This window comes from Haemaphysalis longicornis, unplaced genomic scaffold, assembly GCF_048455015.1.
Source record: "Haemaphysalis longicornis isolate Haplotype H1 unplaced genomic scaffold, Haemaphysalis longicornis Haplotype H1 scaffold_10, whole genome shotgun sequence".
NCBI classification, from domain to species: Eukaryota; Metazoa; Arthropoda; class Arachnida; order Ixodida; family Ixodidae; genus Haemaphysalis; species Haemaphysalis longicornis.
The window spans coordinates 38,969,238-38,987,171 of NW_027526204.1; the positions used below are offsets into that span (position 1 = coordinate 38,969,238).

At 44.9% G+C, this 17,934-nt stretch overlaps 1 protein-coding gene across 2 annotated transcripts in view; it reads right to left on the reverse strand.

Moving 5' to 3' along the window:
* Positions 1-17,934, reverse strand: part of LOC144158390 (ATP-binding cassette sub-family C member 2-like) — a 147,633-nt gene that overhangs the window by 19,599 nt on the left and 110,100 nt on the right. For both annotated transcript variants that reach the window (XM_077689261.1, XM_077689260.1), the window contains 6 exons: positions 17,375-17,450; positions 14,968-15,175; positions 12,449-12,759; positions 6,562-6,909; positions 3,556-3,657; positions 2,693-2,899 (listed from right to left, as the gene is read on the reverse strand). In XM_077689261.1, coding sequence (XP_077545387.1) covers positions 2,693-2,899; positions 3,556-3,657; positions 6,562-6,909; positions 12,449-12,759; positions 14,968-15,175; positions 17,375-17,450 — 1,252 coding nt within the window. The remainder of the gene's footprint in view (positions 1-2,692; positions 2,900-3,555; positions 3,658-6,561; positions 6,910-12,448; positions 12,760-14,967; positions 15,176-17,374; positions 17,451-17,934) is intronic.

Here is a 17,934-nt window from a genome sequence, read left to right on the forward strand (position 1 = left end):
CGGTTTGTAACCAGTAATTGTAATCTTAATGTCTGGAGCCGACAAATTATAAACAGTCTTGGATGGAAGTCGTTGTATCGGAGAAGAAAACTGCCATGGTTGAAATTTCTGCACGACATTTAGCATAACCTAACCGGAATAAATCAGGATTTGTATTTTGAACAGCCACTATGTTTCCCCACGCAGAAATAATGCACGTAAGATTGGAGAATTCCAATGTTGCATTTATGTTCAAAGATTTATTTTTTTTCTAACAATATTAATGACTGGAATCCCCTCCCAAACGAAGTGTTTCTTGCCACCAATTTTGCTCAGGCCTTAGAGCCTGTTGTATAATTTACTTTACAGATTTTATTTGTCTCATGTATTGTTTCAGATGCGAATTTTAGATGCGATGTTTAGGTCGAGCCTGTTCCCTTCTCCGTCGTGTGGGCGCCGTTGTGCGGCGTCCACACCCCCACTGCACATGCCTAGGCAGGCACCGCTGGTGATGATTGTGGCAGGATGCCCCTAGGGATTGGCCAACCAAAGAATCCATCACAAGATAGCTTCACGTTCAACAACCGTCGTCATCTTCCTGTATGGGAACCCTGGGTACTCCCCCCCCCCCTTCCTGCAAATGCCTGGCCAGGCACCGCTGATGATGATTGTGGCAGGATGCCCCTAGGGATTTGCCAAACAAAGAATCCATCACGAGATAGCTTCGTGTTCAACCATCGTCGTCATCTTCCCGTAAGGGAACCCTGAGTAGTATGCGAGGCATCCTCCTCTCCTCTCCGACGCTCCTCTCCTCTCCGGCATTCCTCCTCTCCTCTCCGGGATTGCGCAACGAATGGCAACACCTGCGGCTCCGCGCGCGATAATGCGAAGCAGCTTAGTGTTAGAGACGCTACGGTAGCGGCTGGATACTCCGCTGGGGGCGCTACTGTAGCTCCGTGGTATAAATGACGCGCGCGCGCTCTCCGCTCCCCTCATTCTCGTCCCGCAACGCCGCGATCGAAGTGCAAACTGATGGGAACTTGAGTCGAACCCATGGCTGCTTCGCATAATACTCAGGGTTTCCCTACGTGAAGATGGTGAAAAGTTTTTCAAAGTGTTTCATTGTTATTTTTCTCACACTAACAAATTTATGTACTATATACTGTTCGAAATAACTTCTACAATTATGCCCTACTGGCGCTGTAGGAACGTGTATTAAATCCGTAAATAAAAATACCTTAACAACACGCTTGTTCAGACCTGGGGGGTTATTTATGGTACGTATCCCACAGCCTTATCTTCCTCATCTTTAGATTTCCGTTATAGTAAAGCTGCACTCAAGAGAGCAAGAGCAATCTTCTTAAATTCTTGGAACGTCATCATGCGTAGGCCAAAGTTTTTGCGTTACGCCTGAAGAAATTGTGAAAGAATAAAGAGCTGCTTAGCAATATTCATGGGTCTCGATTCTTGTTGTAAGGAAAACCGTCACGTAAGCTATTTATTGCGTTCGCTAGCGAGCATACCAAGCCTTCAACACCGTAGCCATATCATAACCGTTCGTGTTGAGAGTCAGTTTGTTGTTATAGCGAAGGTTACGATCAAAATCCGGGGTCCTCTGCGCCGTTTCCAGGTGCCGTAGGACAAACCTTCTCATGGCATGTTCAAGTGAATAAACAATGGACGCTAGAGATATCCACCTTCTTGCACGCACCCATAACAAGAGTGAATTTGTGAAAAATAGAATGTATGCGATAAAGCCTGGATAAAGTATGCACATAAGCTTTGCGAGCCTCCCAAACATCCCCAAACCTTCCAATAAGACGTTTCTGAGGGTTCAAAAAAATTTAAGCGCTGGCCACACAAAAACTCATTTATCTGTGCAAACAAAAACAACGAAATAAATATAAAGCAACCGTTTGATTTCCTGCTGTGTGATGCGTGTTTAGGGGTCCTCTGCATGGTATGCAGCATTACAGAATAATAATTCTTCACAGGGGCTTCTTAAAAATACTTGAATACTTTTGAATACTTTTGAATACTTTGGATTTTGAATGCGTGTAGAGGAGCTCTGACCAATATACTCCGCCAATAAGCTAGAAAGTACGACTTACAGGCGGTGTTCTGACAGACGCTCTTGAGAAAATTTTTCTTTCTCTCCACGTGTTGCAAACTAGTGAGGAATACCGCTTGAGATTATTCGAAAGTGTCAGAAGCCTACAAATTACATGATTTGCTAAAAATACGCTTTTTCACGCGCTCGGCATCTAAACGAGCGATTTCTAGCAGAGATACTGATGCCTCTAACAAGCGGAGAGTACCGGACAACAGCGGTGCGAGTCCCAAAGCTTATGTCCGGTGCCAGGCGGCGCCACTAAACATCTCACCGGCGATAAGTAATCACCCAATACTGCCTACGCATGCCTATAAATAGTATTGTGAGAGGGATTCCAGACCTACGAACAGAAATACCGATTCGCGTGGTTAGTTGCGAGGAATTTTCAGGCGTAAAACAACTGAACTCGGAGGTAGTCTAAAAAATTCCTGAAATTAAGACCGCAAGTTAAAACTCCTATTTGGACCAAACATTCCGCGCAGTGATTTTCCGTTGTTTGTGAGCGCACCAAAACAAAGCAAACAATACGTCTGAGGTGTATCTACTTACACATTCATAAAAATTTTAGCTTCTCACGCTGTCGCTTTGTGTATATCTCACCTTCTCCCGTGAGTAAACGGTGAATGAAACATTCTTCAGGGAGTCTTCAAGAACCGTGGGTCTATATGATGCGGAAAAGTTCTGGAACTCCACACGGCCTTCGGTTGGCCACTCTCTGTCGAGTCGATGCAACGTTGGGGCTAAGCCATTCCCGAAGCTTGGCCTGAAGCTTGCGGTTTTTGTGGCAGCCACTATCTCGACTTCTTCCTGTGAGAGAAGGGACAAGAATTTGCGTACGCATAACAGTTCTGGCGTAAAAACCAGCTGACCTAGGTATTTCGCATACCGCAGCGCTACACCTGCCAAATTCTAGTGAAATCAGTATGTGCAGCACAAACACAAAAAACAGCCATTTTAGGTTACTGATGACGGATCACTGATAGCACCGTGTTTCCGAATGGAAGCAAATCGCGTGGTTAGTGTGGAAAAAATACGCGGAATACTTCCCGCGGCGCTTTATAACGTAATAGGCTCCCGAAAACCTTGTCAATTTTCTAAGTTTCTTGTATAAATATTTTCGTCTCCGAAGTAGTTGGTGATCGTGAACTGGCCCTGCAAATCAACTTTTTATGCTTCTAGAGGCTTACAAAGGATGGAAAAAAAATATGGGCGATGGATGGTTCAAGCATCAGATATGGATGTATGCTTCATAGCGAATTCCTTTCTGAAGAAAAGTGCATCACTGAAAATTTTCGTGGACTGTTTCGGTGTCATTTCGTTCGGCCCTTCTCCTGAAATTCTTGCAAAATGTCCGGTCAGCTGAGTTGATGACATCAACCCTGTAGAGATATCGTTCCCTGTCCTTGCACGATTTATGGGGATATAATTTATAGCTTCACAACGCGCATCTCTGCATGACTCACCTCTTTCGGAAGTTGCGTGAACTCTATGTCTCGTTCCAATGCGACCATCAGTTGCACAACGCCAAGGAACGTGACGCAAACCATTACCATTGTCAGTGGTATCTGCAAAAAGGAGTCCCGAGCAGGTGGTTTTGCTGGATGTCGTTCTGACTCCTAGATTTCAAATGACTCCACGAAAATCCGCTTTTTTCAATAGTTCCTTAACTACTGAAAAATCCACAAAAATTAACAAGGAAGGAATATTTGAGAGAGCAAAATACATATCGTGTTGCCAAATTGTTCTTAAAATTTGTAGTTTTTAGTTTCATGAAAAGTTTACACAGACTGCTTATTTCGTTACGGCAAAAGCGTCCAGAGAGATAGAGCGCGCGCAAGGCTTACCAATCCAAGAAGTTAAAGCACCAGTGCCTGAAAAATGGAGAATATTTCAGGCGCTGCATGTACTATTCTTAAGTCAGTATGCAGCCTTTCACGTGTAGCTACCAGTAAAATATCGTAGCTATTGCTTGAACCAACTTGATAAATCACTTAGCCTTGCTGCTTGAGGTGCATCTGGTGTTCTTTGGTCGCGAAACAGAGCAGTTATAAAGCGAAACTTGCTGCACGCGTTTCAAAATACAACGACGCATACCAACAGAAGACGGTGCGGATACTAATCGCCCAATGGGACGTTGCTTGAGTAAACTACTTATTTATAAATGGCTCTCTGGGAAAATGCCTCATGTTTATCCTAATGCCTTTCTGGAAAAATGTCTGACGTTGCTAACAGCGAAGCTGTTGTTACTGGCCGTAAGTTCACCGTTGCAGGAAAAAGTACCAAGAAAACGCAGGGCACTTGTACGTGCCTGTCTCGGTGCGACCACCCAGCGTCCTCAGCACGCGAAATGTTTTTAGCAGAAAAACTGGCAAAAACTCTAGCAGCGAGAAAATGGCGAGCGGTCTTGAGCGCGTGCCTCGCGGCGACCGCCGAGTCCCCAGCTCACGCAGTAGCTTTAGCAAACCCCCCCCCCCCCCCCCCCCAGAAACCTCCAAAGCCGTCGGTAAGCCCTAAAGCTCATGTAAAAATAACTCCAGCGCTAATGCTAAAGTTGGCAAGAGACCGTTCTTCGGAGAGGTCACCGCGCCGCCGCATTCTCTGGAAGCCATTATGGATCATTCGAGCCATGGGTACGAGTGCGCCAATCCTTCGTTTGACGACTTGCAGATCCGGCCACCGCAGCCTCGAGTCAGTGGCGAAGCGCTCGTGGGAACTTACAATGTTGAGGATGAATTCACACCTACCAGTCACCTCAAAGAAGACGAAGACCTCTTCGTTGCGTATAGCAACAATTACTAGCAACGAAAATATGCAAATGAACAATGATACTGAAATTCAACTATGTGTGCGGCAATGGTCACCTACAACAGCTTCGACATTGCCATTTCCCGCGTGGGTCGAAGCTTCCCTGAATTTTAAGGTAAGTATTCCTCTCGCTTTCGAGTTCACCGTTGGGCTGAGAATTTGAGGATTCTATGTCATATAACGCCGCCATACTGACGTGAAGGTGTCATTTTTGGTACTCACGTACTAAGGTGTTATAGCATGTGCTTCTTCATCGAGTTCAGGCGCTGTAATATTGAATTCCGCCAAGAGAAAAGGCTCAAACGATCTTGTTCTTGGCGCGCAAGCAAATGTCATTTGTTTGAGTTGCTTCACAGGCAAGGCCAAATGATCCGTGCTTTTTCTTTTTATTCAGTTTACATCGCAATCAGCAGAAGTAAGGACTTTAAATTGCCATTCGCCACAATTCTACCGGTATTTTGAACTCTACTGGTGTTGTGATCACAGTGTGCGCTGAGATTTGTTGTGGTTGACTCTGATCCTGATCGTGCAATAATTTTACAAGGATTGGTTAACACAAAACCTAGTGACGGCCTGAAACTCTCTGCTTGATTAGCTGTTTCGTGAAGTGTTGTACAATACGCTACGGTGGGTATGCGCACCTTTGTTCGTACGGAGCGCTACTCTTCAAATTGCGGGCAAATTTCTTGAATAAGTTTGGCAATCATAATTGTGCAGAACTAAAACCCAACTATGTACAGGGGATCTGCAATGGCGATACGATGACGGCATGCCGAGTAGAACTTTGTTCAAGACAACAGAAAAAACCCCCCGCGAGAATTTTCTTTTATTCCAAAATAAAGCAATCACATTCTGCGCCAAATATCCGCAGCACACAGGTAAGCCGACCATTAAGTGTAGCGGAAAATCATTTTCGAATGCAGCGTATAAATCCGAGTAACCGTCGCTATTTTGTCCGCTTAACATAAAGGCGCTTTACTCGGTACGCTACTACAGCCCCAAAACTCTGGTAAATCGATGAAGTGGGGAAGCACACAGGAAGAGAACACTCGCTCGTACCGCGAATGAGAAAGACAGAGCGGGATTACACAATGACAAGAGGCCCTTACTCTGTACAATGTGCGTTCACACAGGGAGTGCAGAAATACTTTCTCTTAATAACTTGATGACGATCATGATAAGGCAGCGTAGCTTTGGGTGCGGAGAATCCCGTACGTAAATATTCCACGGCGCGATAACAAATTTCCGTTGAAATTTCCGTTAAAATTTCCGTTGAAATTTTATGTACGCCAAAATGGGAGAGCCTCAATAAACACTACATTTGCATGCAGAAGGACAAACTCCTATGAATTTACAAAGGGCGCCTGGGCCGTACTGCCGAACTGAGTTGACAAAGCATATCAGTTCAATAGCAGCCGCGACAACGCGTACTGTGTTCGTTATCGTAGACCATGCAGTTTCCAGAACGTTTTGGCTTCATATCTCTTGCTCTAGACTTGTGCATTCATATGCATCGTGCTAAATTAGCCCTACACTTGACCTCTGTCAGCCGTGGCAGTGGATTTACTGCCGCCAGGAAAATATGAGATAAAATTGGCAGTTAAAGATGAACTTTTCCTGAGGAAGAGTCTAAGGTTCAGTTTTATGGAACCCGGGATGCTCACCCCTAAGGAAGAGTTGAGCGCCAGTCCGATGCTGCTGGATTGAGCCACACCGGTTCCCTCGTCATTGCTTCCACTGAATACCACAGTGAAGACCAGGGTGGCGAATACCACTGTCTGGCTGCATCCTATTGTGAATGCTCGCGTCAGGCGCTGGCACGTCACCGACGCCAGAGATGCCCGAAGCGTCTCGTCAGCTAGGCGACAGAAACGACCGTAGAAGCGCTGCGTCATACCGAACACCCGTATGGTGGTCAGGGATTCGACTGTCTCGGTAGCATGGTGAAGCACGCGTGAGAATTGGGAGCTCCGAATGAACCGCATCACGTTCACCGCGTGGGTCAGCATCACCTGAAAGGGGTGAAATAGAAACAGGAGAGAGTAATAACAAAAATTATTCTCTACGTAGAAATGGTAATTAAGATGTTTACTTTAGGAAGTTTAGTACGACTTTTAATAATCATCATCATTATTATCATTATCATCATCACCACCACCAGCCTACCTACCCCCGCTACAGGGCAAAGGCCTCTCCCATTAATCTCCAATTATCCCGGTCCTGCGCTAACTTACGATTTAAATAACTCAGGACACATCTGTTTCAACTCCTTATTCAAATGATTTATTTCTCTCTTCACAGCAGGATTGAATATGGAGATAGCGTTGGCTAGTAGCTAAGAGTGTCCCAAGCCTGCTGCTTGTTGAAGTGGTATTTAGTTGTTTGCGCATTGTTTGCCTCTATGTCCTGTGCCCTATTTTAGAGCGCTGCGCCTGAAGACTGAAATACACATTTAATGATACCAGTTACAGGCGCTTTTAAGTTAAGATACAATAGACTGCACGTTGTATTAATATGTAACTTATACAACTGTGTCGCTCACACGAGCACAAAGTTTGTCAAACCTTCCCGCTTCGCTGTTAAAGCTCACAACAGTACCTGAAAACGTACGATGCGTTGTTAGCCTGCCTTCTATTCACAATGCGTAGTGGTGCTATTGTAACCACTTGAAATTGTTGTAACGAGTATTCGAAGTGTAATTCCTTATTGTTTGCTACCTAAACACCTTACGAATGACAAAGCCTAAAGAATTAGAAAAGCCGGCTGCATACAAAAATGTTGGTAGATAATTTTTGAAAACAGGAAACTTCACTTACGGGTATATATTCGTCACAGAAACGGCTCTCGAGTGAGCATTTTTGAGTCAAGAGCGCATGGTTATCTTCTTTTCTAGGAGTGCTACACAAAATACCAAAAGTAAACTAGGATATGGCATCTGCCCTTCCCCCGTTTATATTCAATGCTGAACGTTTCTTTGCATCCGCGAAAAGCAGCCTACAAAAATATATTCATCCAGATGCTCCAAATACTTCGTCCTATAGTTTTAACATAAATCGGTCCACCCGGCTGCCGATAAAAAAGAAGCCGCTACTGTGGACGCTAATTAGCTAACTTTCAACTTAACTTTTACGTTTACCAAGCTGCATCCTACAAGCATGACATAAGTACGAGTTTAGATTCTTTGTGAATTACCGAAGATGTATCCTGGGGACATTGGAACTGTGAACTTAGTACTCTTTTTTGAACCACAGGTTTTCTCTTTTTTCACAGAACTGCCATTCGGATGCAATTTTGCAAGCACTCCGTTGATTACCGACTGCAGACAGGAAATTACAACACCAAACTGCTTCATGCCAGACACGACGTAGTGTACGGGATTCTTTGTCAAATTCCCACGACGCATTCTGGGGACCTTAGAACTGTGAACATAGTACTTTTTTTCGACCACAGGTTTCTGGTTGTTGGTATAATATTTGATTCGGAACCGGTTCTGCAAGCACTCTGTAGACCACAAACTGCAGGAGAGAAAATTAGGGCAGCATAAACGGCAAACGTTAGTACTTCTTCCAAGATGTTTCCTATTACTATACCACGCGCACTGTATTGCAAACTTTTTTGTTTAATGGACATCTAAAATTATTCCCTAACAGAAAAAAAAACGGTTCTATAGAGCTGCACATATATATCTGGAACCAGCCGAATGATATCTTTCTTGTTATGCGTCGCTCACCAAAAAATTGGCCGTGTTGTGGACTCTGCTGCAAGCGTCTTCGAATGACGCTAGTCCTGTACCGCCCCTACCACGCAGATGCCTCTCTTCGCTACCGTGCCCACATGTCATGCTTTTTTCCTCACGTCCGGATCCTTTGGCGATAAACACGGACACCTCGAGTTTTGCCCGGTCCGCTGCTGACACGCCATCTAACAGAACCGTTCCTTACTTTGGGAACGCTTGGAATTCCACCACTAGGCACAATCTACGAGAGCAAGCGCTTTTTTTTATTTTGGGTGGAAACGTTCTCTTCAACACGCAGTTATCTAGGTTGTACCGTGATAATTAAACAGGTATGTATATTTATATACAAGAACACCAGAAGTACTAGTTAAGCACTAATTGTTTCCATCAAATATGTCTAACGTTTTCATTTTGCAGGACAGTGTAGAGAAAGGCGAAGTGTGTTTCGAGATTTCTCGTTTAGAAAATGTTTGCCTATACAAACCCTTGGTTCAAATATTCTTTTACTCTTGGCCGGAAGGCTGAACCGAGGGACAAAGAGGCATTCAGACCGACATATTCTACTCAACATTTTCATGTTTATGTAGCGCAAGAAATAGTGTCGTCTTTATGGAGATATATTTGCCTCAGAAAAGCCATATTTCCATGACAAGACGATGAACAGGAGAGTTGCGCACATTCCCGTGTACACTCATCACCGTTGGCGATTATGTTCCTACTCGCTTCACAACACACCGGCTGTATAAGCACGCCACCCATGCTACCTATAAAGGCGCAGCGTCCGATGGGTAAGACAACTTGAGGCGTTTTCTCAGATGCCCTGGCAATACTAGACACTGAGACAAACAATTTTCGCGCCACGTACAGTGCGCCAAATCGAGACTATACACAAAAAACTTTCAACCATTAACTGCGAGCGTATAGACAGCGGCAGATGTGCAACACGTCGACACGGCCTGCTTATCTTTGCATTTGAGCCTGTTAACGACGCACTGATAAATCCCCACGGTTATCATCCTCAATATTGACATCAGCGCGCAGGTGATATTTCAATAAACTTCTCAATAAAGTCACTATATCTTGCCTGGCACTGACAAGGTTCACATTCAGAGAAATTTTATTGCTTGATGAAAGCTGCACCCATTTACCCAAAGGCTTTACGCTCGAAGTACCTGATGAACTGTCTTCGAAAAAGTTTTCTCTAACGTCGGAGAGATCCAGGGAATTTATTTTTTTAGGTATTCAATCACGGTACCCTGAAAGACAAGCCTTGAGAAAGTATTATGTATACAAAAGACACATGTATTGTATTATCCTAATAAAAAAAATCAAACAAGATGGTTCAAACTAAAAGTACATATGAATAGAAGCCGTCAACAGAAGAAATATAATAATGGAAAGTTAACAAGTAATAGCAGTCAAGAATAAGCAAGGGTATGGAAAGAAAGGCCTAAATTTTAACAAAACGCGATGCACAACGTGTAACCACTAAAATTTCATGGCACAAATTTTCAATGCACGTTTCTGAAGGGGAAAAAAATCAGGGAAAGAAAGCTACACAGCAAAGTATAAAACCGTGTCAACAGCTTGGATTACTTCACGGAATAGCTTCGTTTGTATTGGCGATGTGGGATAGTAGCTTGTTTTGTTCAAAAATGGTAAGTGGAACAAATGACCCTGCAAAAGCACAATAATGAGAACTTCCGCGTTTACCTTTGTAGAGATTGTCGTAGCGGGGAGAAAATGAAGCAGGCGGGTCAAAGAAACCATCGTCAGGGAATGCGATATGTTAGAGGTTATGGAGCAATCATTGGCCGAACAGTTTGCGGCGATGTTCCAGAGCAGGTTGTTCGACGCGACGTTTTAGTGCTTTGGCGCTAGAAGTATGTGTGTTGCCTGCCTATATCAAGCGACATAAATGTTTTATCGGGGATACTTATAATGTATGCTTCATGGTAATGCCAATTGGATGATGTATGTTCTTTGCACAACGTATTAGTCTAAGTAAAGGCAAGTTTGCGTATGTTGGAGGGAGCATGATGATGGTTACGCTTGAAGAAACCCAGGTGTGGTTAGCAGAAGCCAGGTTGTCTTTTATGTGGTAATGCCATGGCAGCTCAGGCTGCGAGTAAATTCTAAGGTATTTATAAGGGGGGGGGCGACGTCTATGGTATTATTATAGCAAGTAATAGCTAGCCTTTTGGGAGACACTATCAGTAAATGACACATACTTAGTCTTAAAGTGGTTAAGGTCAACGTCTTTTACAGTGTATTGATAGCGTGCAAATTAGTTAGCGAAAATTGATAGCAATCGTCACTAGAAAGTATTGCGTAAATCACACAGTCATAAGCAAAAATATCGGTAGGGAGACAGGATGGTACATCATTTATACATATTAAAAACACTAGGGTCCTAGTGCGCAGCCCTGCGGGCTAAGCAAGTGATATTTTTGAAAGAAAAGGTACATTTATTTGTTAGCAGAACTGAGCTGTATTCCTGATGACAGAAAATATTTCGCCCATGGCAAAGTGTCGCAGAAATTTTAAGCGCATAAACTTCGGTGAGAAGACTGTTATGGGCAAAATGGCCGAAAGCTTATGAAAAATGAAGAAAAAAGCGCGACAATCGGATCCACCGTGTAGGGATGAATGTATGTCACCAATAAACCCCGCGAGCTGGGTGTCACGTTAGTGTTTCCTACAAAAGCCACCCTGGATTTAGGTATTTATATGGTCATCCAGGCATTTGGTTATTTTTTTGTGTAATAAATGTCCAGGTATATACAGATACCTAATTCGCTTGCGAGTGGGTCTATGCAGTTGTAACCTGAATTGTATAATTGAAAGGGATTTGAAAATCCTATAAGACCAAACGATTATATATTTACTATGTACAAACTCTTCAAAATGTTCAAGGCGTTGCTCAGCTTGAAAGGTAGAAATATACCATGTAAGGAGCTCGAAGCAATGCCTCTGCATTGTATAAGGTATTTAAAACGATTTGGTTTATTCTGTAATACTACACGTTAGGCATACAACCCTTCTCTGTGTGGGACAAACATCCATCGCACTAGGTTAACCGTAACCCACTGTGCCCGCTTTGCCCTCTCACCTATATTGTGTCAACACGTATAAGCACACGAACACCTATTCTTAACAAAAAAGCTCGTAAAAGGGTAGTAACGGCTGTATTTACTAACTCCTTACGGAGTGTACTACCCCCCAGAACGGGAGGTAGGTCCTACCACTAAGTGTGGAACCGAAACCGTGCCCTTAGTAACTGCTGCTGGTTTGATAATAACATTCACTGAATTAACAAATTCTACGAATTATTGAGCATAATAACTGCAGCTCTTTCTCCACACCAAATCACGGTTAAAAAGTTTTTGCAAATCCACATGCTGTCTTGTATATGCTCAGATTAAACTGCGTAATTATAAAATTATCGCTACAATATTTTATTTTTATGACCCGCCCACCGACTCTCTCGGGGGCTTTCCGCAGCTGGCTATAAAAGCAATAAGAGCACATGTGTTTCTGAGTTAACTAAGTAATACTCGCTCTCCTCGTGCATGCCGTTGGTTTCTTGCTCAATTCAGTTGTTGGTTGTCCACGTGTGATATGTGCCTGATGAATGTGTCCATATCGCGCTGCGCACTCAGCAGATCCACATTGTCACGCGTAGTTTTTTACTAGGTCATGCATGACCAGTTAGTACAAGCAACTAAGTACCTAGACAATACTGGGACAAGTAACTGGTTAGTGTTCTGTTGGTAAGGGCACCGACCTTTTTTTTTTAAGAGAACTCGACATACCGTGCCAACGACGAACACGATGAACACGAAAATTCCGATGGCAACAACGACGAGGCTCTCGGTGCCGATGACAGCGAGCCGAGAAATCACAAGGAAGCCGTTCTGTATTGTCTGGCGGCCCATGCTGGCCATGCGGATGTCGATGTCACTCAGATCCGCCGTGAATCTGTTCAGTATGCGGCCACGTGGAGTGCAGTCGAAGAAGGACACCGGACTGAACAGCACGTGCTCCAGCATCTCATGGTGAAGCACCCGGCAGAGGCGGTTGATCGCGAAAGCCAGGAACACGTTTCCAATAAGTCTCGTGCCCACTGCGGTTTAAAAGAAGGAGCCAAAAAGTTGAAGAAGCACCCTTCAGCATTGCACAAAGTGCGTCTTCTGGATTATGAACAAAATCGACGAAACGACTGAAACACAAGTACGAGAATGTCTCCCCAGCCAACCTAGATTTTCATGGACAGCGCTTCTATAACTGCACTACCTGAGCGGAATCAAAATTAGAGACAGTGACAACTGTGCCATGGCAATTTGAGCCCCTATGAACAACGCGTTCTACTACAGAGAAAAATCTCGTATTGAGAGCAAGCGAGTGGCCCCACTACACGAGGAGAAGAATCGCGCCAGAAAGAGGTATCGAATCTAGGGATACATGCTAGATACTTCACTACTATTCGCGGACAAGGGCTAAACGCTTAACTACTGCTTTACATCTCTACCATACTTTACGCGACGTGTGAGGTACTCTTAAGCTTGGCTAGGCACTTTGAATAAGAAAGCATTAGTGCTTCCCTTGAAAATTGCTTCGCGTGTGTGTAGCAGCAAACGAGCACCCTACTAGTCTTCGTTTATGACCTCAGGTATGCCCACACAACTACAAAAAGTACCCGCGTAAATACGTATCATTACTTTCAACTGGCTCAAAGGAAGGATAATTGAGGGTATTACGGAGAATTGTGGCTGGAAGAAAAGGAGTTTCTGTAACTCGGAATATATTGCCACGAACCATGTGCAACAACGTACCGAAGGAACCACCCTTTCGGGAGGGGCTTTCGAAAAGCGGGTTGCCCCGAGGGACGGAGCAGGGTTTCCACGACCTCCTCCAAGCGCACACCCCTGAGAAGCCGGGCGCCAGGCCGGAGGACGCTCGTACCCATTTTTACCTGTTGGTGTCCGGCGGTGGATTTCGAACCAACTACCTCCCGCAGTTGCAACGGACGCCCGAGACCACTCGGCCACGGCTTGCTTGTTCTTTTCATTAAGATGCTGGAGTAGTATGTCTCTGAAGGCTTTCACAATCAATCATTGTTTTGTTCACAATATGCTCTTCATATTGCTTTAGATATATTTGCGCGTTTTAAATGCAGAGCATTTTTTTAACTCACGATGTCACCCGGCGTTGTCGGCGTTGGCGCGCCCTCTCCCCCACTCCCTCTCGCCTGCTCTCCGCTACTCCTCGCGTGTTTTAAATCCAGAGCATTTCTTTAATTCACATGTAGCGTCCGCCGTCCGTCCGAAACAGCTCAGCGCACAGGTGCGCACTCTCCCCAACTCCTCCTCTCCCGCATCACCCTACCCTCCTCGCTCTCAACAACAGGTCCGCACCCCTCCCCCTACACTATATAAAAAAAAATACTTATCGGCGCCTGGTTTCGATCCCACGACCCTGCGGGCGGAACGCAAGGTACATGGTGCTCTTCCCACTGCGCCACAAAGCCGACACAGAATGGAGGGCTACGAACGCACCTTATATCCTTGACTCATTCAAACTACGTCAAGAAGCTGCTGATACAACGCATTCACCACCTGTGGGTGGAACGCGAGGTACATGGTGCTCTTCCCACTGCGCCACAAAACCGACACAGAATCAAAGGCTAAGAACGCGCCTTATATCCTTGACTCATTCAAACTACGTCAAGAAGCTGCTGATACAACGCATTCACTACCACCAACTCCCCAAACACTAAACGTTAACGCAATACACCCACCCCCTATGCGACTCCTTTACTCGAGTCCCCCTCGCGGGGAAATGGGCCCAATTTTTTTCAGAACATCGCCAGAGATCCTGAACAGCAGTTGTAGCGAACTGCTCATTAAAACCACTTGTAAACATCGGACATTTTTATTCCAAAGTTAGTGTAACGAACACACATCTGAAGAAGCAAGAAAGTAGGTTCCAACTTCCAGTTGGAACCTAAATAAATATAATTTGGATTCAATGTTTCTCTCTAATCTTTCTTCTTGTGTGTATGTATTGTATTCGACCTTCACATTATCAGAGACGCCATAATACTGTTGTTTAAAGTCGTAGTTTTTTAAAGCATTCTAGTCTAGATTTTTCGAATCAGAGGAATTGCGGTACTTACTTTTATGCCATAAGATGTAGCAAAGTGGCTACAAGAATGAACAAAAACCGGAACGCGCTTCTTGCAATAAATGACATGCAAGTCGTTGTCTTTCTAGAATGAACGCAACAACTCAATGAAGATAGCGCAGCTGTGATGTTTTCCCAAAATGCTTACCGGCCCCGAGGGAAAGGCCAGCCAGTCCGTAAATCCAAATAGAGTCGAACGGGCTCCGGTAGCTCCCCGAGCTGCTGGAGTCTGTCCATTGTTTTATCCACACCAGTTGCCAGGATGTGGCTAGGGCACTCGCAGCTAGGCAGAGGACACCAGGCCAAAGGCATGCACCGCACATCTTCGCAGTAGTCCAGACCACTTCCCAAGTACTCTGCGAAAAGTTTGACACTTGTCTTCACTCACCAAATCTAAATTTGAAGCAAGAAATATTGAGAAGTTGTTGTTTCTTTAGCCAGCTGTTCTGGGAGCTCAATTCAATTATCGAAAACTCTGTGTTTTAGAGCTAGGGCCACTCACGCCAAAATGTTGCCTATTCAGCGCACAATTTCTCACATGAAGAGATTGCTCTTTTGTGTTCTTCGGACCGAAACAACGCCAGTTGAAACAGGGGGTATTGCCGCAATTTACTTAGTTGGCTTACCACAGGTCACTGCCGACGCAGCACTTTTAGAACCTGAAGCGGCCTGCGCCACCCGCTTGGGATTACATGCCCAACGCCAGCTGCTTAAAGTTAATTTGGTCGCGCGTAAGATGGGTGACGAGGTTATGCCCGGAGACATGCGTTTTTTAACCTTTCTTATAAAAAACCGCTTGCATTACTGAAGACGGCCGATTCATGGTCACGCTAGCTACACACGGGCAGACAGCGGCCGAAGAGTTGCACACCAATAACACGCTTTCAAGCGCAAGCAAGCAATTAGAATGAGCTTAACGAGACCGTTAAAAGGCCCGGGCTAACTGTGCCCTTAAAGGTTTCACATCACACGCTGTTAGGAAGTGAACTGTCACGAGAATAGCTATATATGACACTCTTTCCCGACGTACCTGCACGCAAAATTTGATCTTTCTCTTTGTCTGCCTCCCTGGCTGTCTTTATTTTAGTTTCGACGTTATTTGACTGCGAAAAATATTCCAGCTAATGTCGCGGGATGAAGACGACGGGAGAAAGATAACATAGTGATGCGGTATACTTCATTGATTGGAAGATGTGCGTGACACGTGGCCTGGCTCGAAACCACTGATGGTCGTATTGCGTGTCCGCTCATCTGTCCTGCGTTCGTGCAATATCTTTGGTGAAGTGTGCATATTATCGCGACACTTGCGCTAAATGGACATACAGACCGACGAAGGAAGACGGACGATGTCCATTTGGCGCAAGTTTCGTGATACATAATGCACCAACTAGCGCAACAGCACATTATACTGGAGTGTGCTTCGTCATCTCCACTCTGGTGCAAGCAGCACATCATCTAGGCATGGGCGAACTCGTTGAACATACGCGGGCCATCTAAAGCACCGCCAGCCCTGCGGTGGCGAGCAATCGACCACGTCCTCAGCCCCTGACCCCATGCTCCGACCGCCACAAGACCAGCCGTTACAAGCCAACGTGTGACCAGCCGAAGAAGTCGCGTACCCATACCTCTGGTCCAACACGGCTGGAGTAACGTAGGTGGTTCTTCTCAGATTCAAAACGTGGAGGGTTCACGACGAAACGACGCAGGGAAATTGGCTGAATTTCGTACCACAAGTGCACAGAACGCTTCACCGCATATCCAAACGTAACCACGCATAAACTTAGCCGAACCTAGAAAAGGCTTCGCTGTTTGCCCAATCTTCGTGCCACTAGTCTGACGGTGCACCAATTTTTTATTATTGTTTTAAATAACCCCCCTGTTTACCCCAGTTAACCCTAACCGTGTTGAGTTAGCAAGCAACAGGACAGCCGGGCAGAAAATATATGTGCACATGTCTAAAGCCTAAAAAGCGCCTGATGCTTGTGCTCTTTGCCCGCTACAAAGGTCTACAAACACAGGCGCATTAGCAATAAAACAACATGACCACCGAAAGGGAGAAATACACGTACACAGAAATTTTACTGAACAAAAGATTGCGGAAATGAATCAGCCGCATCGTACCAAGCAGTCGCTGAGCGCCCCGGTGGTGTGGGCCGACAGTTTCTCTTGCCCGAGATAAGAGCAAGAGCCGCTCTCTGGGGTGATTGTGGGATGGTGTATCACTTCACGCTGTAACTTCACTTCACTTAAGCTTGATGGATGTTTTATAGCAATATTTTAACGTGACTGATTGCGGCATCGCAGTTGTTCGAGTTCCTCGTGAAACTCTCCGTCAACATTTCTCCGATGCGCTCTTAGGGCGTCTCGTCGTTGACGATGAAACGAACTAATGTAAGACAACGGGATTAACTTTTGGTTGAATGCAATTGACGATTATTCATACATCTTACAAGCATGCACTCTCCGCTGAATACCGAAGTGGTTTTCTTTCAACATTGCTGGAGGTCGTGACACTCCTGCTTCAGGAAATCTCGATACAATCATTTTTCACTCACTTTGGTCGACGCACTTTTTTCTTCCTTGATCGTTACTCCTTTGCTTGGGTCCTTGCCGGCTTGAAAGGTGTCGGTACTGCAAAGTTTGACATGTACACTACCTTTACTTGTTCGACCTCCCAGTAACTTGGGTTGATGTGTTTCAAATACAGATTCGTTGGGTGTCACGCAGGGAAGTAGAATTATAAAAAAAACTGAACATTTGTACATCAGCGTAGTCGGAAAGGCAATGTTCTGTTGATATTTTTCTGTAGCTCCGAAGGGGCACTGGTATTACATAAGAGAATATACTTCTAGGTGAGTTATCTCTTTTTTAGGAACATAAAAGAACATCGCACTGAATCTCTGTTTGAAAATCCTGTAGGACACGTCATATTTCCGGGGTGCGATAACAAATATATCCTTTATTTTACTGAATGACACTTGATGAGCCTTGGAGGATTGGGAAGTAATGATGCCTTTCAACATAGACAACAACGGGTCACTCTGCTCTACTGTCTCTAAATTCATCACTGTCTTATGATCAGCTTGAACTCCGTCCACAACTTCTTTCGGCTTCT